At 46.1% G+C, this 21,226-nt stretch overlaps 3 protein-coding genes across 8 annotated transcripts; 2 read left to right on the top strand and 1 right to left on the bottom strand.

Annotated features, from left to right (window-relative positions):
• Positions 1–73: 73 nt before the first annotated feature.
• On the bottom strand, positions 74–19,115 carry lg14h1orf210 (linkage group 14 C1orf210 homolog). 4 transcript variants are annotated; one of them, XM_061296856.1, is made up of 7 exons: positions 3,910–4,139; positions 3,572–3,678; positions 3,034–3,159; positions 2,732–2,852; positions 903–1,289; positions 602–778; positions 74–515 (listed from the first exon to the last, which is right to left on the bottom strand). In XM_061296856.1, exons 5-7 carry the CDS (start codon positions 955–957, stop codon positions 322–324), a joined length of 426 nt encoding a protein of 141 aa, XP_061152840.1. In that variant the 5' UTR covers positions 958–1,289; positions 2,732–2,852; positions 3,034–3,159; positions 3,572–3,678; positions 3,910–4,139; the 3' UTR covers positions 74–321. The 4 variants fall into 4 exon arrangements, with proteins under 4 accessions (XP_061152840.1, XP_061152842.1, XP_061152841.1 ...); XM_061296858.1 differs by lacking the exons at positions 3,572–3,678; positions 3,910–4,139 and adding an exon at positions 18,989–19,115; XM_061296857.1 differs by lacking the exons at positions 3,572–3,678; positions 3,910–4,139 and adding an exon at positions 7,239–7,376.
• On the top strand, positions 5,861–16,285 carry tie1 (tyrosine kinase with immunoglobulin-like and EGF-like domains 1). 2 transcript variants are annotated; one of them, XM_061296829.1, is made up of 24 exons: positions 5,861–6,144; positions 6,631–6,927; positions 7,000–7,110; positions 7,216–7,371; positions 8,021–8,152; positions 8,617–8,757; positions 8,839–8,967; positions 9,078–9,223; positions 9,419–9,563; positions 9,635–9,793; positions 9,887–10,027; positions 10,512–10,820; positions 11,219–11,509; positions 11,938–12,131; positions 12,218–12,364; positions 12,435–12,498; positions 12,596–12,706; positions 13,345–13,535; positions 13,955–14,068; positions 14,190–14,260; positions 14,904–14,944; positions 15,041–15,137; positions 15,206–15,305; positions 15,407–16,285. In XM_061296829.1, exons 1-24 carry the CDS (start codon positions 6,099–6,101, stop codon positions 15,476–15,478), a joined length of 3,405 nt encoding a protein of 1,134 aa, XP_061152813.1. In that variant the 5' UTR covers positions 5,861–6,098; the 3' UTR covers positions 15,479–16,285. The 2 variants fall into 2 exon arrangements, with proteins under 2 accessions (XP_061152813.1, XP_061152814.1); XM_061296830.1 differs by lacking the exon at positions 10,512–10,820 and having other exon boundaries at positions 5,863–6,144.
• mpl (MPL proto-oncogene, thrombopoietin receptor) lies at positions 16,598–20,875 on the top strand. 2 transcript variants are annotated; one of them, XM_061296832.1, is made up of 12 exons: positions 16,598–16,867; positions 16,951–17,071; positions 17,384–17,580; positions 17,682–17,839; positions 18,049–18,190; positions 18,435–18,549; positions 18,658–18,827; positions 19,003–19,145; positions 19,502–19,661; positions 19,738–19,819; positions 19,884–19,971; positions 20,056–20,875. In XM_061296832.1, exons 1-12 carry the CDS (start codon positions 16,759–16,761, stop codon positions 20,530–20,532), a joined length of 1,962 nt encoding a protein of 653 aa, XP_061152816.1. In that variant the 5' UTR covers positions 16,598–16,758; the 3' UTR covers positions 20,533–20,875. The 2 variants fall into 2 exon arrangements, with proteins under 2 accessions (XP_061152816.1, XP_061152815.1); XM_061296831.1 differs by having other exon boundaries at positions 16,600–16,867; positions 17,682–17,845.
• The last annotated feature ends 351 nt before the right edge of the window (positions 20,876–21,226 follow it).

The raw sequence follows: 21,226 nt of genomic DNA, 5'->3' as shown, positions 1-21,226 counted from the left end.
ATAGATCTGCACAGCTGATTGACTCTTATTACCACTGTGTGTCCTTAAAACGAAAGCGCAAAGAAGTGCTTGATCATTTTTGAATCTTCAATTATTAACTCCTCAGTTGGTCATTCAAATGGGGAACACAGAGTTAAAAAAAAAAACAGGTAGTGGACATGGGGGTTCTCTTGAAAGCCAAATAACAAAAAAGTGCTTGATCATTTCTGAATCTTCAATTATCAATTACCCAATTGGTCATTCAAATGTGGAACACAGAGTTAGAAATAAAGGTTCAGGTGCTTGTGGAGCAAAGGAGAAGTCAGAGGCGCCCGCCTCCCTCTAAGTAATGGCAAATTGAATTTCATTCATGCCTTCGTCCATGTCATCCATGTTCTCTGCTGCTCTTTCAGCTCTCACTCTTTCGCTTGTCGGGATGTAGTTGTCCTCAATGAAGCCGTCGTCATCTTCAGCACCGGCAGGATGCCGAGGGTTCATTTCAGATTCTCCGTGCACGTCAAAGCCCACATCCGGACCTGCACACCGGCATGAGCAATTGTTTTTACGCGATGGCCTCTTATCATCCAAGTAGGTACATAAGTGCTTATGGCTTCAGACCAACCTGACTGCTCACATTGGCTAATGTCCGTCTCTCTTAACCTGGTGTGCCGATAGCTGGCCAGGTAGCGCCGAACCACTTGACACTTAGCCAAGAGAACCATGATTACAGACAGGGAGATGGCAGTGGCCAAAACGGCGACCAGGAACTCCCACCTGTGAGAATTGCTCTTCTTTGTGTCTGAGAAAGAAATTTAAAAAAATCACAGCTCAGCATCAATGATTAAGAAATTGAGCAGGTCACTTCATCTTTTATGATTTCCGCCTCGTTTGGATTTAAAATGACATTTAGCTGATTTCCTTACCGGTCGGAAGCGTCGTTGCCGTGGCTACTGTGCTTAGATTTGCAAATTCTTCCATTCTTTTTCTTGGCTTTGTTGGGGAGTGACTGAATTTGTAGCTTTTTGACCAAGACTTCCAGCTTTTAATTAAGGATGATAAAGGGTTTTGCCCGTGGATCTTCAATTGTTGGTCGCTTAATATAAATCCATCTGCACCTGACAGTTTTTCAACAGGTCAATTTTGCTTGATTGCAAAATGACTGCATCGTCTCCTGAGATGAGTTGTACGAGTGCTTTCTTGACCTGGAAGAATGTTGTAGCCACACAAGTCCACTGGAGGGAGGGCAAGGTTGACTCTTTCTTTAGTGTAGCTCCCCACATGCGTGTGGATTGTCCTCTTCTTCAGTCAGACTAAGGGAGAAAGGTTCAAGTCGCATCCATCATTTTTTTCAACCTGTTTACAATGGCGTTGTATGACAATGCCATTTTTGGGTGAATTATTTGTGGACTAAGTAAATATTATCCATATTTGATGACTCTGTCCCGCAAAGACCACAAACAAAAGCCCTAAATATCTTGTAATGTAATTGTGGAGACATTGCATCTCCAATCCAAATCTCCTAATTGATGTCGAGTTGCCTGGAGCTCCAGAAGGAGGAAGGCTAAGAGCCACAACAGGAAAGGTGTGTCGCAAACAGGAAACCTAGCCTCCTCAGGTCTTGCTGAGACAGAATACAGCAAAGCCGCCAGTACTGTACTGTCTAGAGTATCAACAATAAAAGGCTAATGTGTCAACAAGCCAGTCAGCATTGTCGTTTTGCTGATGGTTAACCATGTACTTATTTATTTTAATAGTTGCTTGAAACGTGACTGACAGACACATTGTGCAGGAAGTGAAGGAACAATAATCCCATTAGATATGAAGAAAAACGGAAATCAAGCAGACATGATGTGATGTCAAAGCTACTGTAAATCACAGCAGAAAACAAGATGCAATGGAGAAGCTTTCAGTACCTGATCATCAGTACGTATGGATAGCCGCCACTGCTTTGGTAGACTGACTTTTCACATTCACTCTGTGTGTTTGTTTGTAAAAGCCAGAAAGCTAGTGCAAAGGTTTAAGGAGGCGGGCCCTGCAGCTGCTTGCCTGTTAATGAGTAACTTGGGAACTAAGGTGTGCTTGCTACCTGGAGTTTGCCATCCCTTCAATTGAGGCAGTGCACCCGTTTGCACCAAAGCGGCCGCCAGCCCATGGCATAGACAAACGACCGTTCACAATCGCATCCAGGGACAATTTGGAGTGCTCACTGGACGCACATTTTAGGGATGCGGGAGGAAAAGAGAGCAGCCCCCCACGCTGGCCCAGGGGGGGGGGACGTGCAAACTCCACGCAGGAAAGCCGCAGCAGAAATTGAACCCTGCACCTCTCAACGGAGATGCGGAAGCTCGAACCAGTCCGTATTGTCATTTAACTTTTGCGATGTATTGCTTGGTCAATATTATTTCAACGGTGGCTTGTTTGACTTTCAGGTGGAGTGCGTGTGAGAGTGTCTTTTCTTTGGAGCTGGGGGAGGAGGAAAGCCATCCAATTTTGTGCACTTTAGTTGATTTAAGATGTACACCCTTTGGGGACAGAACAGACATTGGGAGGCTCCTGAAAGGAAAAAGCAGGTGACCCTGAAAACAATAGGGCCACTTCCTGGACACTGCTCTTTGTATCGTTGTCACTTTCTTTCTTTCCGTCTCGGTCACTCTTCCCTTTTCCTTCTGCGCGCTGTCCCGATATACTTCCACAATGCTTCTTGAGGCAGTTGGACTGCGACAAAATAAGAGAAGAAGAAAATCCATAATACCTGTCGCTATAACTTCTTCAAAAAGCCCGTGTGAGTGGCAGCAGGTCTATGTTTGACTGATGGTGTTCCTATCGCCACGAACAAGCAGATGCATGGATATCATTAGTGGTCCATCCAGAACCTATTTAGAAGGTACAAATAAAAGCATTAAAAAAAATCCTCAGATTCACTGAAATAAAAAACTCAAATATAAAAGTCAATTCTGCAGACAGAAGCCACATGGTCGAGAGCACATTTCAGGATCTTTTGCAGCAGGTGCGGGGGAGTGTGTGTTTGTGTGTGTGTACAGGGGCTTTCCATACTTGTGCTACCAAAGGATGTTTGCTATTTATCCACTCAAATAGTCGGTAGAGGTGCGAGGCCACGGTCGGATAGGACAGCTTTGCTTCGTCCTTTCAAGGAGGAAATGAGCGCACGTGGCAGGCACACTGTACACAACAATAGAGACAGAGGCAGACTTAGAACAAACAACTCACAGATTTACCATTCAATCTCACCATCTGTTTGAACTTTTCATTCATAAGGTGACAACTTCAAATTGTATGACATACATAGACACGCATCGCATATACACTCAAAAGGAACGCAACACCATAAGTATGGTTAAATCACGGTAGAATTGTTTCCCGTGAGAATAATTCATTGTCAATGAAAGTACGAGGAGTGAGTACCTCAATCAATTGTGCTCACTTGCACTAAAAAAGATGCAACATCTTGCCCATGCATGCACACACTGTCTTTGTGGAAACAAGAGCAAATGGCCTTGGTGTACACCAAAAAATAAGTTTCACACAGGAGCTGAGAGCCTCCACCCTGTATCTGCAGAAGTGCCATTATTACCTCTCCAGGCCTTTCCTGCCTGTAGGTTGACTCCTGCCCCTGTACTTCCTCTGCACACATATCAGCCTGGAGCAGCAGTCCCTTTTCCTGAGTCTGGCTCAAGGTCCCTGGACAAGCAACAATAGTTCATCCATCTCTCTCTCTCTCTCTCTCTCTCTGATATGTAGTCCAAATTCAGTTCTAATATAATAGCTGAGGTGCTCGTGAAAACATTGGCCACATCACTTGTTTCGCCTGCCTGCCTGTCTGCTGACTGTCTGGAAATGGAGGGGCCCTCTGGCCTCGCTCCAAAGGTTGACACCATGCTATTATGATTGGGATACAGTACAGCTAGCTACCTGTGAGGTTAGAAGAGGTGCAAAATCAACATCCGTCAACATCCGTCAACATCCGTCAACATCCGTCAACATCCCGGCACCACGGAGGCTTTGTTTGGCGCCAGAGAGGAAGCTCAGCCTATTTTGCATCTGCTGATGGACCCACATCGCCATTGACCACGGGAGACACGGCTTGGGGTTGCTGACCGCTGATGGATCAGCCTACCCAATTCCGACGTCTGTTTTCCTTCCTAGCGGAATGGAAGAATGGAAAATGACTTGAAAAGCAGAAGCACATCATACACATGCTTCAAAACAACAATGCCAAGAAGCAGAAATGTGAGCTAAAGAGCTAAACATATCTGTCCTTTGAGGAGATTTGCAATTTACTGCGAGTCCTCTAGCATTTTATGTTTCAAAACTAAAACGGCACAAATGATCATCAGCGTTAAAGAAAAGGAAAATGTTCCTGTGAGAAGTTGGACGAGAGAGAGAGAGCGGGAGAGAGAGAGAGAGAGAGAGAGAGAGAGCGAGAGAGCGAGAGAGCGAGAGAGCGAGAGAGAGAGAGAGAGAGAGAGAGAGAGAGGTGAGAACCGACAGAAGCATTGGGAGAACGTGCAACGAGAGAGAGCCTTCACTTTGACACTGAGAAAGATTGCTTTCAAAACAAGAGACTTATCAAGGCAAGCTTTAAGGGTTCTTTATCTTTTAGGGAAATCCCATTTAAGACTTTCAGGGCATTTGCAAATGCATACTTAGGCCCAGCCCTAAAAACATCACACACACACACACACTCCATTCAGGGGTCACGGAAGGTGCGAGCGACAGGCTTGCCCACAGGCTCTGCTCCACCACACAATGAGGGGAAATGGGAATTTAATACAAACTTTCTCACAAAGTCGCTTGGCGGAGTTGTTAGTCTCCCTCCAAGCTTTGCCATGGCCATGGCATTGATTAGAAGACACAAGGGGGTGGGGCTAACCATAACGGGTGGCAACCAAGCAGGGGAACGCAACATGACAATGAACAAAGTCTGCAAAGCAAAGCAAACAGACAAAGAACATGACAACATCAAAGGTTAAGTTGTCGTTGATTCCACTGAAGAACGCAATCCTTATTATCCCGGCAAAAACCGGGCTATGCACTCACACTTTGTTTTGATCAAAGCTATAAGCCAGCTAAGGCCGAAGAAACCCCAGTGAACTCCTGAAATGGAAAACAGGAAATCTCAAACAATAAGGAGTAGAGTCAACTCATAGTTGATTGTCTGAAGTGGCAAGGAAACGTAAAGAAAACACCAAATCAGTCTCACACTTGTTGCCGCCGAGTAAATGAGCAAAGCCGATGTTTCAAAGTGAACCTTTTACAGACAAAGTAGACACAACAATCATATTGTTCATTCTTTCCCGGCAACTCGGTCGGGCACGGGGAGTATGGACTCACTCTGCAGGAATTGGAACAAAGTCATTGAAGTGAAAGAACAACGATGTAACTTTTGGCAAAACATGATCCCAGCTGCAATATATCCCATGCTTGTTTTCAGTGTCTGTCTGCGCAAAGACAAACCTGCAACAGCAACTTGAAGATGCCACCTCAGCCAAATCCAAAATCAAATACCTTAGGTTAGGGCACCGTCTCTCTCTTCCAACACACCATTGACAAGCACAGCATACGGCTTGCAGGATTACACAAAACATGAGTACACTTGGAAGCGGTGAACAATGTTCTATTTTACTCATAGATTGTCCCTTTTCTCATCTACTTACACATTCAAATGCACTCTTCTCATAAACCTTATAATAATGATCAAGAGCTGGAGAAATGATTATTTGGAACGCTTTCAACTCCTATGAAAATGAGATGTGGAGCGCCAGGCGGCTGACTGTGACGCTCTTCCTTCCTTCCTTCCTTCCTTCCTTCCTTCCTCTCCTCTCCTCTCCCCTTCTCTCCTCTCCTCTCCTCTCCCATCCCATCCCACCCAGCGAGTGAAAACCGAGTCACACTCCCACTTCAATCTGTGTTTGCTTTCGATCTCTGCAGGAGCGCCGTCACTCAAGATTGTCTGGACATTATTTTGTTTTGGAATAGCTATGCGTAAAAAGGCGCACCGTTCGCCGTGACGCATGGCCGCTACTCTGGACGGAGACCACTGACGACCTTTCTCGAGAGGACTATTGTGTCACCTGTTGTGTACCAGGATTTTATACAGTATGAAGGTCGTGTGCCTATGGTTGTTGTGCATCATGGATCTATCAGGTGAGAATGGTTTTATTCCTAACTAACATGTTGTTTATGTCACAAGAAGAACATTTTAAGCCTCTTGGGAGAAAAGGAGCTCATCCATATTTCCTGGCATTGTTCTATGGCTCTGGCGCTTAAGGAATGTCCCATAAACAGATATTGCTTCGAGACTTGTCGCATTAGTGAACAACTCCAAGATATTTGGAGTCATTTCGTTCACTATATGCTTCAAATTTCGTCATGAAGTTTGGGAGAAGAATTTTGAGAGAGCGAGAGCGAGAGAGCGAGAGAGCGAGAGAGAGAGACAGGTGAGAACCAACAGAAGCATTGGGAGAACGTGCAACTCGTCACAACTCGACCTGCAAATTGTGAGGCAAAGGTTTGAGCCAGCCACTCCAGTCGCATGGATTCTTTTGCTCTTGCATTTGGGAAGCAATGGAAGAAATCCTAAATGTGTTGCTTTGGGCAGCCTTGCTTTAAGCATCAAGTGGTGTCTTCCAGGTGCCGTCATTGACTTAACAATGATATCCACCGCAGAGGTCATCCAAGTCAATCGCTTCTCCATCTCATGTATTAACGGCGAGCGCACCTCTGCCCACGTGGAACTGGACATCAAGAGGGACAACAAAATCCTCATATTCCCCAAGATGCCAAACTTCAAACTGCATAAGCCGAGGAACAAGAAAGTTGTGGCCAGAGACTTCCGAGATTTGGATAACGTGGGTATATTTTACTGTGAGTCGGCACAGGAAGTCCCGCCGCTGGAGACCGTCACAATGATCAACAACTTTGCCAGAGGTGCGCCCACATTCCGTCTTGTGACGATCGCCTCTTGATTTCAGTCTCATTGCGTGTCTGTGTTATCCTCAGCCAATTTCGTCCCAACCCACTTGACAATTACGGCCAACAGAGGAGAAACTGTTCACCTCAGCATGGTGCTGCTGAGCTCCCAAAAGAGGGATGTGACCTGGAAGTACAATGGTAAGCCAGCTTTTTTTTTTTTTTTTACTACACCTACACTTGGAAGAAGAAAAAAACATCCTGTTGCAGGATACGTCCATATCAATGCCAATGTACTTTGTGTAGGAAATTACTATTACATGACTCACTGGAACGACATGGTCAACCACACGGCGGTGTTGACGGTGGAAAATTCCGCTTTGGCCAATCAAGGCATCTACAGTGCCAGCTATGTGGGGGACAGTCCTCTTCAGGGTGCCTGGATGAGACTCATTGTCCGAGGTTTGGAATCCATCAAACAGAAAGATTTGAACACCTTGAGCATGGCACGTTGCAAGACTTTCATGGCAGGCGGATGCTCGTGCAAGACTCACTTTGCTCATGCATGGAACAGCCAGGCCACAAAACACTTTCACTGGCAGCCCACCTTCGTATCTTTGACGTCTGTCTCGCTGTCAGTTGAGAGCTGATTACTGGATGTTGGAGGGGAAAAAACATTTCATTGAATTCACACTGAAATACGTTAGTAATTATTTTAGATTTCACTACTGGAATGACGGTAAAGTTTCAAAATCTACTGTGTATTGCCTACAACACTTGGAACGTGACATTTAGGTCAAACTGGAGGAAAGGCGACGTCGAAAGAGGTGTAAAAATCACAGTGGGCTCGACTTTTTTATTATTCTTGAGAGACATTAGTCAGGCGGCGCCTCCACCGGCCATCTGTTCTTCAGGATTTGGCTTTTCTTGCTATTTCTCAATTCCCGTGTGCATTGTATGTCACAATTGGATTCAGTAACCAGCTCATAAATCTACGAGTCCAATACAATACTCTCGTTCATATCGTTAAGAGCCCAATCAGATGTGCTTGGACAAAATTGCATTTGGTCGTTTTGAATACATGAAATGAAGTTGAACTTTTCTTTGGTAGCTTGTCCCAATAAGAAATGGGGTCCTTACTGTGACAAGGACTGCCCCGACTGCCTCAATGGTGGAGTGTGTCATGATGTGGATGGAGACTGTATCTGCCCTCCTGGATTCATGGGAACACGCTGCGAGACAGGTTGGTACTCGTCAACGTCGAGCGAATACACAGTACTCAGACATGAAATCTTTTCAGAAAATCATGGTCGTGCACTGTATTTGTCCGATTGAAATGCTTAATACAATGCAGAACGTCTATTTGCATCGAGTCCTTCCTCCCAGACCGCACGAGCTGCACTTTTGGGCTTTTGCAATTTCGGTTCCGCCTGAGAATGAGATCAGCTTCCGCATGTGTTTGCCTGACAATCCAAGTTAGCACCTGTTTGTTGAATGGCCAGATCTTAATGAAATCAGGCCCTATGTTTGTTTTTTCCCCACCTCAAAATATGCACCCCAAATACTAGGTATACTGAAAGGTAACGTAATTTGGGTTTCTTTGTGTGTCTTGACATGTGAAGAGATTGACAATAAAGCTGACTTTGACTTTGGACCTCCTTTGAAAATAACAGCCCCAAATATTTGTGATTCTCTGATGGTTTGTAGCGTGCAGAGAAGGAATGTTTGGGCGAAACTGCCAAGAATCATGCAGCTCAGAGCTGGACTGCAAGGGCCTGCGCTTCTGCCTACCAGACCCTTACGGTTGTTCTTGCGCTAGCGGCTGGTTCGGGAACCGATGTGAGAAGGGTAAGCTCGCTCCTTGAACCATTCTTCCATCTCAAAGTATTGTGCGTCTTACACGGTATTGTCTTTTTCTTTTCTTGTCAGCCTGCCATCATGACATGTATGGCCCAGACTGCAGGCTGAGCTGTAGATGTCAGAATGGAGGCATGTGCAATCGCTTTAGCGGCTGTCAGTGTCCCACAGGATGGCGGGGACAAAACTGTGAAAAATCTGGTAAGTGGTAGTATTGATTATATATTGACTATATGATATAAAACATAAATGTTTTCTTTTTTTCATCATCATTTTTCTTTTTGTGAACAATGTTTCTTGTCTGTCACCAGACAGGGCCCCAGAGATCTTGGATCTGGACAGTAATTTGGAGTGGAACCTCAATTCAAGCCCAAAGATCTATTGTTCAGCTACAGGCAATCCGCTGCCCAGTCATAACAGCATTGAGCTACGAAAGCTGGACAGCACTGTGCTCAAGGTGACAACAGCCCACAAATGTTGTGGAACTTCTCATACCCTGAAATCTACCAAATTTCTCAACCACCACACAGCAAAAATGCTTCCACGGAGAGAATCACAGTTGTACCTCAGAACATTCGAGATGGTGCTGTTGTAATGAGTTACATGGAAACATTTTCTCTGATGAACATCATTTCATGTATTTGACTCTTAGGCATCCCACACCGTCATGGATTCAAATAAAAGTATCGCCATGTTTGAGATTCCACGACTGAGTGCTGAGCAAGGAGGCTTATGGGAGTGCAGGGTGTCGACCAACGGAGGCCAGGACTCACGCAAATTCAATCTTACCGTTAAAGGTCTGTCTGACGGCATTGCCATCACTAAAATAAAGAAGTGACGGCTCAGGTTTGATGTGGTTTTTGCTCAGAACCACCCGTTCCCACCACTGCTCCCATACTGCTGGAGAAAAGGAGCAAGCAGCTGGTCGTCATGCCCATGGACTGCCACAAAGGAGATGGGCCCGTTGTCTCCACCACGCTCCTCTACAAGCCTCTGGGAAATGAAGATTCTTGGTCCTCCATCATCGGTAAAGATATCCTTATCGAGTCGACTCGTTGGAAGCGGGAGTACAATGGTCGGTCCCCAAGCCAGTCATCACGTGCATTGTTTTTCCTTCCAGTGTACAGTGACAAAGAACCCATCACACTGATGAACCTGGAGCCTTCAACACGCTACCGTGTGCAGGTCCAGCTGACTCGCCCTGGCGCCGGAGGAGAAGGGGCTCCAGGGCCAGAAGCCATCATGGAGACCGATTGCCCGGGTAAGGCCAATCACACGGCGGCACTTTTGTTTCCATGGGCTACAAATGGATGACACTTGTTAGACTGGGGCATCCTATTAGACGTCCTTCAGAGAGCTTGCGAGGAAGGTCCAGGATAACCGTCGGCAATCGGATTCGACAAACAATTTTGGGGTGAGCGCTCAGCGTGCTATGTGTGGAGGAAAGCGGTGTTTGCTTAGCAACAACTTGGCTTGAGGACATTTTCCAATGGGCCGCCGTGCACTTTGGACATTAAGATCAGTAAAGAGTCTCTGCGGGAGTTTCTTGATTTTGTTTTGACTCTGGCATGCTGTGGTGTCTTCGGTTTGTGTCTCTTTAAGACCATTACGTTAACAAAAGTCATGCAGATCGGAATACGTCCATTCAAATGCTCTGCATCTCAGTGGACACTTTAGAGTAGGGCAAATGCAAAAAGCTTGTCAGATCCCTCCCTCAGTTAATCCTGTGCTCTCTGTCACTGCAGAGCCCACAGTTCAACCCGAGATTGACCTCAGCTTGGTGGAAGGTCGCAATGTCACTGTGCGATGGCGACTGGCCGCCGCCGCCAACAGCGGCCTTAATGGCGACACAGCCAGTGGCTTTTTAGTGCAGCTCTTCGGGCCGCCACCTCACAGGGAGAAACTCCTGGAAGAGACCACCCTGTTAAATGTTCTGTCCAAAAGGTTCTACAACATGGAGTATCAACAAGACTACACAGTGGTGGTGCGCCTTATCAACTGTGGCAGCCAGGGGCCTCCTTCCAAAGCCTACCACATCCGTATCAACAGCCAGGGTAACTAGCCGTTCAAATCAGCTTGGAAAGGAGCAAGCCATTCAATGAGCATGATGCATTGACTAAAACGATGGGAGAGAAGACTTCCTCAGATTCATGGCTGATGCTTGCTGGTTGTGAAGCCTGTTTGAGTTGAGGACAAGTTACTAAGTAGTCGGAGGATGCCCAATGTGTTTTCAGAGAGACGGAATGTGATGTACTGAATGTTCCTTATCGCTCTATTCAGATCATTTGCCATCCTGGTCATGTCGCCTTTCTTTCCATTTGTTATTCAAACTTTCAGTCCCAGTCAAATTGCGTTTTCTTTCGCCTCGTCCTCTTCGTGGTCAAATCAATGCGCTTGACGTGCTTTAATACTCAATCACTGTCCTGACGAGCGCCATCTGTTGTGGTTCCAGGCCCATCGGCCCCACGTAACGTCCAGGCCCTGTCCTTGTCCCCGTCGGCCGTCCAGTTGAGGTGGCAGCCCCCCGAGGACATCAACGGAGGCCTCACCAAATACGTCATTGAGTACCAGCCGCTGGCCCAGGGGAGCCCGCACCTTTGGGTGGACACGGATGACGGGAACAAGACCACCAAAGACGTGACGGCGCTCAACGGAAGCACTCTCTACCAGCTGAGAGTCAGGGCTTTTTCCAAGGTGCCGGGAGAGTGGAGCAACTTTGTTCAAGCCGCTACGCAAGGAGATGGTAAGTTGGACTCAAGAACCACTTTTGCCTATGAAACGTCTAAGCTTATGGCACAGTGCGGTTCCATGCCACAATACGACTTGAATAGTGATACTGGCAATACGTACCTCTCTCATGCATTGTGCTCTGCAAGAAATTCAGACACAGCAGCATTAGCAAAAGGCCCGACTTGTTCCAAAAGAAGTCGACAAATTGTAGCAAAACGTGTCAAGCTAACACCACTTGGAGATATTTGTCTGGACTGCATTTATGGACACTTTTGCAAGTAGTTGGACCACCCACAAAGGTTCCCGAGAGATCGACTCGGGATAATACATACCACAAGGTCCATTTACTATCTCCTCTGCCTAAAAGTCATCTGCTCCTCGTTTTTTCTCTTCTCCTCTTTCCTTGTATGTATTCTCTTTTCATCTGCCAAAAAAAAAAAGGGCTGGAAAGTTTAACACCGACCACCCAGGGTGTGTCTGGGAAACCTGCGGGGGACAACTACCAGCTGTTGGTGGCAGTGGTGGCCTCTGTTACAGTCACGTGTGTGACCATCTTGCTGGCACTGCTTGCGCTCTTCTTCATCCGCAAAAGTCTACTCAATCGTCGTCGCACGTTCACCTACCAGTCTGGATCGGTAAGCAACACATCATCTGGTACGCTTTGTTCATCCCCATGATAGGTTTGCATTTTTCCTGAAATGAGCTTTGCTGACATCAACAGGGTGAAGAGACAATTCTGCAGTTTAACTCTGGAACGCTGACCCTAACCCGAAGACCCAAGCCCATCCCGGAACCTCTTACGTATCCCATCCTGGAATGGGAAGACATTAAATTTGAGGACGTCATCGGCGAGGGCAACTTTGGACAGGTGTGCCAACTGGATCTTTTCTTGCCAAGTTGCACAAGTTGACTTGAAGTAACAAGAATGTTCCAACTAGGTGATCAAAGCCATGATCAAGAAGGATGGCAACAAGATGAGCGCAGCCATCAAAATGCTGAAAGGTGACAAAGCTGCACAGGCGGATGAAATATGCTTCTTCTGCTGACGTGAAGGTTGTTTTTGTGGCATCACCGTGTCTGCTTTTTCCTCCCCCTGCAGAATTTGCCTCGGAAAATGACCACCGAGACTTTGCAGGAGAACTGGAAGTGCTTTGTAAATTAGGCCAGCATCCCAACATCATCAACTTGATTGGAGCCTGTGAAAACAGAGGTGAGGGCCTGACACCGAGTGGACTTTTTTTGATAGCCTCTAACGCTAGCAATGTTTACCACTCCGTATGATAGGTGGGTTTACGTTTCATGGCAATCAATTGCAACCTATTAGAATGAGACTTCATCTGCACATGGAATCCACCCCAATTGAAAAATAACCACAGGTTTCTTGGCTCATGACGTCATCCGTCTATTTCTCTTATCGTCTAACGTTTCCTTGACCCCGTCGTGACTGAGCTGAGCATGAGGTATCGGTTTCCCTGCTTTGATTCTGACAGTGTTTGAAGAAATGTCAATTTCAGGAGTTTACACAACGCAGAGTAGCTTACATTTGGAAGGTCGTTGCAGAAGCAAATCAGCCTTCAGATGTAAACATTCAACATGTTCTCAAGTAGTCATTTGGCTCTTCTGAAGTTCTGTTTAGCACAGCAGAAGAAAAAATGGGCTGTTTTGGAGCTTCCTGTCTTGATTGGGATTTGTTTCTTCATTCAGCATGCCTCAAATGGCATACGACTGACTCTGCCGGAACGTTCGGGCCATCTTTCACAGACTGTGTCCAATTTGCCTGTGAATGAATGCGTTTGTTCACCTTGTCTACCCGCTATTTTCTGAGGAGAATCTTTTGACCTGCCCCAGGTTACCTGTACATTGCCATCGAATACGCGCCTTACGGCAACCTTCTCGACTTCTTAAGAAAGAGTCGCGTGTTGGAGACCGACCCCGCCTTTGCCAAGGAGCACGGCACAGCCTCGACGCTCACCTCCCAACAGTTACTGCAGTTTTCTGTGGATGTGGCCACAGGGATGCACTACCTCAGTGACAAACAGGTAAAACAGCCACACTGCCATTTTCATCGTCAGGCTGTTCAAACGGGCTCAGCTTCAGCAGTCGACCGAGAGCAGCTAAGAGCGGGTCTAAGTTGAGGCGCAGCTAGTGCACAGTTATGTGATTTGGATGGATTCCATCCAAGCGCAGGCAGACACGCACACACATACAATGTGTGTGGTGGTGGTGGTGGTTATCGTATTTCATTTCTAGGTGTGCCAACAGAATGACCAAAAGCAAGAAAACAGCGCTCATGCGCACAGTTGGCCTAGCGTTGGGAACCAAAGTATAGTCGCGAGTGTATCGCAATACTTGTATGCGCTTTGATTAGGCTTAAGGAGATCTCAATGTGGCAAAAGCCTGAATGAATTTGATGCTCATCATTCTGCTGTAATCACTTCTCCCGAACTTTTCAAATCAGTTCATTCACAGAGATTTGGCCGCCAGAAATGTTCTGGTTGGTGACAACCTTGTGGCAAAGATAGCTGACTTTGGTCTGTCCCGTGGTGAGGAGGTTTACGTGAAGAAGACAATGGTAAGTATCGGAGCCATCGATCAACTTTAAAGTTGTAGGAAAATGGCTATTTACTGGCAGCCGTGAAGATGATCATTGTCTTGAATTTCTTTGCGTCCTCTTGACATTGTGTTGCTCCCAGGGTCGGTTGCCCGTTCGCTGGATGGCCATTGAGTCTCTCAACTACAGTGTGTATACGACCAAAAGCGATGTGTGAGTAACAATTCGTTTCGGCAAAAAGACAGACCAATTTGACAGTGCTCGTGTTTCGGTACACAACTCGTATTTTCTTGGATGCACGGACATGTTTGTCAGAGACAACAAAGTACGGAAAGTTGGCACGGTAGCACCAAAAAGGACTTCTTTGACCCTCTTGTGAGCTTTCAACACTGCCTACCGTGGAAAAGGGCTGTCAAGACAAAACAACAAATCATCCATCCCCCTGCCTCCGGAGGGACCACAGTAGTGTGTGTTGCGTGTGATAAGCACAACCAGGAAGTCCCGAGTACAACTCAGCAGACGTTGGGCCGTCAACTGGAAACTATTTATATCCACGGAAAAAACGAGTTGGAAGAAGAGCAAGAGCTGCCCGAAGAGTCACAGCCATTTTGAAACATCGGCAGTGATCAAAGAAAGAAACAACCGAGACAAATATGGATTTCGAGGTGGAATGCCATCCAGTAGATACAATGAGAAGACGAAAAATGACAAGAATGCCAAGCCAATCCCATTTGACACTGTAGAATTGTACACTTGGAGTGGAATCATTTACACTCGTGTTGCGTTTTGCACCTGACACAACTTTGAACTCAGATCAGCTGCAATGTTCAAGAGTTGCTTGATCTTGTTTTCTCAGGTGGTCCTTTGGAATTCTCCTTTGGGAAATTGTAAGCCTAGGTAAGGAAACACAGCACCTCACTTGAACAATCGAATCAAATGAAACATTCAAATGACAGCCTGGGTGGTAAAGAGCTTTTTGGGCATGCGCGTTAGGTGGCACGCCATATTGCGGAATGACGTGTGCTGAGCTTTATGAAAAACTGCCACAAGGCTACAGGATGGAGAAGCCCAAGAATTGTGACGATGAAGTGTAAGTCATGTTTAATCTTTCGAGTCTGTTCTCGCTGGAGTCGACTTGAGTTGTGCCTCTCCCACCAGGTATGAGCTGATGAAACAGTGCTGGAGGGATCGGCCCTACGAAAGACCCCCTTTCTCCCAAGTCTCGGTGCAGCTGAACAGGATGCAAGAGGCCAGAAAGGTAAAGCTTCATTCAACTGCTCATGTTGCTGGAACACCAAGCCAGCAAAAGGGGAGCTGCCACCGAGTACGCCAGTTTTGATCGAGACTCCCTTTTTCCAGGCCTACGTCAACATGGCACTTTTCGAGAACTTTACTTACGCTGGAATAGACGCGACTGCGGAGGAGGCCTGACGACCAGCCCCCCCAGGCCCTGGCATGCCTCATCACCTCAAGAAGAAGCCCAAAAGATTGTCACCACGTTACTGCCGCCTCGCCGCTGCTCAGCGCAGAGACAGGAGAAGCAGACGCTCTCCCAAAAGCAGCCAGTTGTAGATGGAAGACTGCGAAAGGACTCTGCATCGGTATCCGACCGAGGCCGGAGCAGCTGTGGTGCGGAGCGTGGCCTCGGATGGAAGAAATCCCGAGCGAGCCATCGTCAAAGCTTTGGGCTTTTTCTTGTTGGAGATGTTCCACTTTTGACCGGGTGTCAAAGGTTCCGTTATGTGGCTTGCCGTTACACCACAGGGTCTGTGGGGTGCTCACGCTGGACCTGGTTTGCTCTCAAAGAAGCAGACAATCATTGCAGCGCTCAAATGTAGCACTTGACACCATTCACTGCCATGTCAACTACGTACTGTACAGTAGCACACGGTTACCGTCGTTTCTATAGACTGAATGTAATTGTAGTCAACACAAATGCACTCATGGCTGTGTTGGATGGCATGTTGCCAAACGCTCTGGTCATTTCTTTCTTCAACGGCAAACTGCAATATAGGTAGGTCACTGTTTGGAATCTTGCATACATGACACAAGTCAGCTTTTAGTTTTCGTTTGATCGCTTTGTGTAACACAATATACATACCTTTTCCCCTATACCAATTGTACGTCTTTTTGGAACGTTACGTACGTTACATAACTGGAATGAGATTATGCTTGAGTTCAAAGTTGAGCTGCTTTGTTTTTTACCTGTGAATACTCAGTAAAGTACCCTGCAATGTACGAGTTTATTTTTCACACTTTCTAAGGAGAGCGACTTATCTCCTCTGTTGCGTAAAGTTGATATGTCATTGAGGTTCCTTCCTCCATAAACAAACGACTACGTCGGAAGCGTCTGTCAAAAATGGCCTTCCTGATGACTTGCGCTAAGACCACCGCTCAACAATAACAAGCAAACAAGTCTCTCCTGTCAAACAAGTCCGAAACTAACGGATATGTAGATCATGTTGACAAAGCAACACGTGTCTTTATTGACATTTGATTTGAGCAAAGAAGTACATTATCATAAGCAGCATCATGTTCAGCAACACGCACTTCCTTGTCACATTAGATCAGCCCCCTAACCCTAACCACCACCCCCCCCACTAGCAGCACCCTCACTGAGTCCAAATAGCCTTGACATGACAACAAACACACACATGCATTTGCGTGTTTTGTCGTCGGGTGGCAGATAATGCAAGGTACCGCAATTCAACATGAAATTGAACAGCAGCAGGAAGATCCTCTTGAACCTTTGGCTACAGCTGCTCTGTATGCTCTGGATTGGTTGCAAGTATGTGGCTGGCCGGAATCTTTCACCACATGGTAAGAAAGAATATAAATCATAAATTGTGAAAAATATTGCAACTATTGTTCCTGATTGACTTTTATAATTTGGGGGGGTGCAGATATTTCCCTCCTGGAGGAGGAAGATGACCCAAAATGTTTCACAAGGACAGAAGAGGATTTCACCTGCTTCTTTCAGACTACCGACAACGGAACATTTGATCTGTTCTACAGAATTGGCCAGTATGTTCCATATGGGGATTGATTTGTTGAGCGATTACGTCTTTTCAAAGAACTGCTAGAATCGTGCGCACTTGCATCAATATGTAAATGTCTATTGAAAATGGCTTTTCCTAAATACCAGCAATGGCCAACAAACATATTTCCTTTCGAAAGGTTTGATCCCATTTTCATCATGAGGCTTGTTACTTGGCATGATACTTGCATTTGCTTAACCAGGCTGACCCACAGCACATTCTAGATCTACACGACAACTGTACAGCGTCAACGCTATCATATACTAATACAGCAATTGTGCATGTCATCGCCATCAAGGTCTGAGGAGAAAAGATGTGAATTGTTGACCCAGAGAACAAAAGAAGGAATGTTGCTGCACATCTGCTCATTTCCTTATTCGGATGTTGTCTCCTATGTGGATATCTACCTTCAAGTGGTGGAGCGCAACATCAACGCCACCACCACCACCACCACCACCAGACTCTACAGTCGCACGGTCAGCGTAGAAGACCACAGTAAGCCCAGCAAACGTTTCCTCCAGTGTACAGTGGCATGACTCCAATTGGAAGTCTTTGTGTCAACTCTTGGCTTTTCCCTGACGCTACTTGGCGTGTAGTTCTCTTGGATGCGCCCTTCAATGTCGCTTTACTCCATAATGGCAAACCTGGACAGCTGCAGCTTTCATGCCTCACAAATGTGCCCAAATACTGGGAGGGCAAAGTGCGCTATAGGATCCGATACACCTCCAAAGGGCTTGGACAAAGGACTAAAGAGGTAACGGTAAGTCTTTGGGAGAAGAGAAAAAATAAAATCAATATTGAACTATACAAGCGTGAGTCAAGTGTGAAATGACTCAACCGAGTAAATGTGATGTTTCCCAAAGTGTTTGCTGCGGCAGTGTTGCTTCCAAGTGGATTCATTTGCCTTTGCTAGCCAATCAGAGTGATCAATTGTCACCACCATTCTTTTATTTGCTCCCGCAGGGTCTTGATGACTCACTGATGTCTCTAATACCGGGAGAAGAGGTCCGAGTCGAGATTGCGGTCAAGTGCGGCAATATTCAGAGTGCGGGACACTGGAGTCGCTGGTCAGAGCCCGTGAGAGATGTGGTGCCGCAAAGTGCAGGTGCGTCTCTACAGTTACAGACAAAAAATGACCATCGTTTGGCTCCATCAGGTTTCACTTGCCCCAAATCCAGACGGGAACAAACCATATCCAAGAACCTTCATCTTCTCCATTGTAACCTGGATTAAATGCATCGACTTCCTTAAAACATAGCTGCCACAAGCAGATGCCTTAAGCTACAATGTTTTCATTCGGTGGTGCAATTATTCCAAAATAAGCCTCTTCTTTCTCTCTCTCTCTCTAGATGACGTTTCACTCAAGTGCCACACCTCTGATCTGCAAATGATTAGCTGCCAGTGGAACAGCAGCACATACAGCCAAGCAAATGGTTGCAAACTTTTCACAAAGATGCATCTCAGGTAGCCATTGGGATCCTGGAAAGCATTCAGTCAGTCAAAAGACGCCTATGAAAAGCCATCACGGATGGCCACTCTTCTTTTCTGACATGTGATGAAATAATGTTGCAGTGAGACTTTGGGCTGGACTAATTGGACAGAATGTGTGCCTGACCAAAACCTGACTGAGCAGTGCACTTTTCAGGGAGAGGAGTGGAAAAAAGTCAGAGTCAAAGTCAGCACTGCGGCATTTCCACTCAGCAGGACCTTTTACGCCCAAGAGTTCACATTGAGAAACATCCGTGAGTCCATTGAAATTGTCATTTCATTTCATTTGATTGACCTGTACGATTAGTATGTCGTATCGAGATCCTGGAATATAAAATGTTCTGTTCTGGACTCTTTAAGTAGCACCGAGATTGCAATAACACATTTCACTAGATCATGACAAGACTTTGTGTACCTTTTGGATTGGAGTCCAAACAGAGCCACCGGATCATCTGACAGGATTACTGGAGAAGGACAAGTTGTGCTTGAAGTGGGAAGCTCCTCTTATGACGCTCTCATCCCATCTGCAATATGAAGTTGGCTGGCAAATCAAAGAGAGCAAAGCATGGGTGGTAAGATGTCACGCTTTTTCAAAGCTGGCTGGGGTTCTTCACCTCAGCCATGGACACATGCCATCCATTTTCTATTGCCTTTCATTTCAATGTGGATGGCTTTGAAAACAGGATGAAGATTGAAATAGCACTCACAGATGTACCTCAAAAAAGAGAATGAATGAAATGTGGATGTTGTGCTTTCCCCAGAATGATCCATGCGACCACGGTGGAATTTTTGCTGTCGACACAGGAAATAATATGAAAGCTCTGCAGGGGGAAAAAATACAAATAAATATACATATATATCTCAGTGTATGCAAGAGAGGCAGGCATAAAAGTGAATATGAAATGTGGATGACTAAATGTTTCTTCAGGTGATTTCCCCCAAGGGCCCAGCAACTGGTACATGTCTGGAGGTCCCCCCAAGGATCCAGTACAGAGTGAAGGTTAGAGCTAAACCCAACGGATCCATTTACTCTGGTCAATGGAGCCAGTGGTCCCATGTTGTGAGTGGGACAACTCCTGCTGATATTGGTAAGCTGCTGCACTCCTCTTCCATATGAAAAGAACTCCGATTCAGACACCAATAACGTCCGTATCATTTTGACAGAGACTTTGCTTCTGACTTGCATCCCGCCCACACTGCTGGTCACTGCTGTGATCCTCATCTCTTTGGGTTTGACTTACTCCCGGTAAGATTGGACATTTTCCCATCCATGATGATATTCGGCCCTTAAATCATGATGTGGTTCCTAGCAAGCTCAAGCAATGGTTTTGGCCGCCGGTTCCGAACCTTGACAAAGTCCTTCAAGGCTTTGTGAAGGAGATCAACTTGCAGAAATGGGTAATTGGGCAATTGACTTGAATATTTTTCCTTTGTGGCACTGCATGCAATCTTCAGTCCTTTGTATACTCACTCACACTCCAGGATCCTCCAGTGACCGCAAAGCAATACTTTGAAGAAGGGACTTCTTCCATAGTGGAGGTCATGTCTCAGGATGAGCTCTCAGGATCGGGGCAGGAATCTACGCAGCTTCTGTCGCCGCCGCCGCAAGGCCGTCGCACCGGAGACCAGGAAGAGGGAAACCCTAGAACAGAACTGAAATTGTTTCCAGATTATGTGACACTGAACAGAGAGGGTGTCACCATTTGTTCAAGCACAAACAAGTATGTCTGTGAGCAGCAGCAGCAGCCTGGGGAGAGAAGAGGCCCAGGGGTGGAGGGAGTGCTTCTTCCAAAAACAACTCACACTTTCTGTGTCCCTGACAACCATTTCCTGAACCATTCCTACTTGCCTCTTTCTGATTTTGCATTGGAAGTCCAGGACAAGGACACTGCCCTCGGGGGCCCAGGAAATGTCTATACTAACTTACCTTGCAGCTACATTCCTGGCAATGCATCATAAGCCAAGCTGCGGCACGGTGGGCGACTGGTTCGCATGGCTGTCTTCCGGTGCAGATGTCGTGGGTTCCATTCCGGACCTTCTTGCTTGGAGTTTGCATGTTCTTCCCGTGCCTGCCTGCATGCCTGCATGGGTTCCCTCCACAAAGGATCAGACAGTGGTCCTGCTGTGTGATTGTTGGCCTTCTATGCGTGTGATTTTGTAGCCGCTAGAGGGAGCTCGCTGATTGCAAAACAACGGCTGATTTTGCTAAATACTGTAACGCTTATGGAAAAGGATTCAAACTATTTAGAAAGTGACATCAATCGGAGATGAAAATAAACTTTTGTAAATCAACGTACCAATACATGGTGCTTTTGAAGTGACTCATTGCATAGAGTTTTATATTAAAGGCAAACAAAATAGTTGGAGGGTTTTGAATATCAATTTGTTTGTTCTTTTATTAGTAGTAGTACATGATTACTATTAGTTGCCACTGATGCTGTTTTCGTCGTTTGCATTTAGTTTAACTATTAAAATGCGGACACACGGTTGAAATATTCAGTAAATTAATCTGACTGACCCATTATTAATGCCAACTAGTGCACTGCTCCCCTGACACATTTCTGCAGTTTGCATTTTATTGCCGCTAGATGGGGCAGTAGATTTACTGTCAATTGGATTCATTTCTTGGATTCATTTGGTGTCCTCAATATTG

The sequence above is a fragment of the Syngnathus typhle genome, linkage group LG14 (genome assembly GCF_033458585.1).
Source record: "Syngnathus typhle isolate RoL2023-S1 ecotype Sweden linkage group LG14, RoL_Styp_1.0, whole genome shotgun sequence".
NCBI classification, from domain to species: domain Eukaryota; kingdom Metazoa; phylum Chordata; class Actinopteri; order Syngnathiformes; family Syngnathidae; genus Syngnathus; species Syngnathus typhle.
Note: the sequence above shows the minus strand (reverse complement) of the source record. Positions and strands in the feature narration are given on the sequence as shown.

Coding starts and splice junctions, on each gene's coding strand:
- lg14h1orf210 (XM_061296858.1), bottom strand. CDS start 957: ATGGAAGAATTTGCAAATCTAAGCACAGTAGCCACGGCAACGACGCTT. Junction 779..902: donor GGCAACGACGCTTCCGACCG/GTAAGGAAATCA, acceptor TTTCTTTCTCAG/ACACAAAGAAGAGCAATTCT. Junction 516..601: donor TAGCCAATGTGAGCAGTCAG/GTTGGTCTGAAG, acceptor GCCGGTGTGCAG/GTCCGGATGTGGGCTTTGAC.
- tie1 (XM_061296829.1), top strand. CDS start 6,099: ATGAAGGTCGTGTGCCTATGGTTGTTGTGCATCATGGATCTATCAG. Junction 7,372..8,020: donor GATGAGACTCATTGTCCGAG/GTTTGGAATCCA, acceptor TTTCTTTGGTAG/CTTGTCCCAATAAGAAATGG. Junction 11,510..11,937: donor AGCCGCTACGCAAGGAGATG/GTAAGTTGGACT, acceptor AAAAAAAAAAAG/GGCTGGAAAGTTTAACACCG.
- mpl (XM_061296831.1), top strand. CDS start 16,759: ATGAAATTGAACAGCAGCAGGAAGATCCTCTTGAACCTTTGGCTACAG. Junction 18,191..18,434: donor TGTGGTGCCGCAAAGTGCAG/GTGCGTCTCTAC, acceptor CTCTCTCTCTAG/ATGACGTTTCACTCAAGTGC. Junction 19,820..19,883: donor TTGGGTTTGACTTACTCCCG/GTAAGATTGGAC, acceptor TGTGGTTCCTAG/CAAGCTCAAGCAATGGTTTT.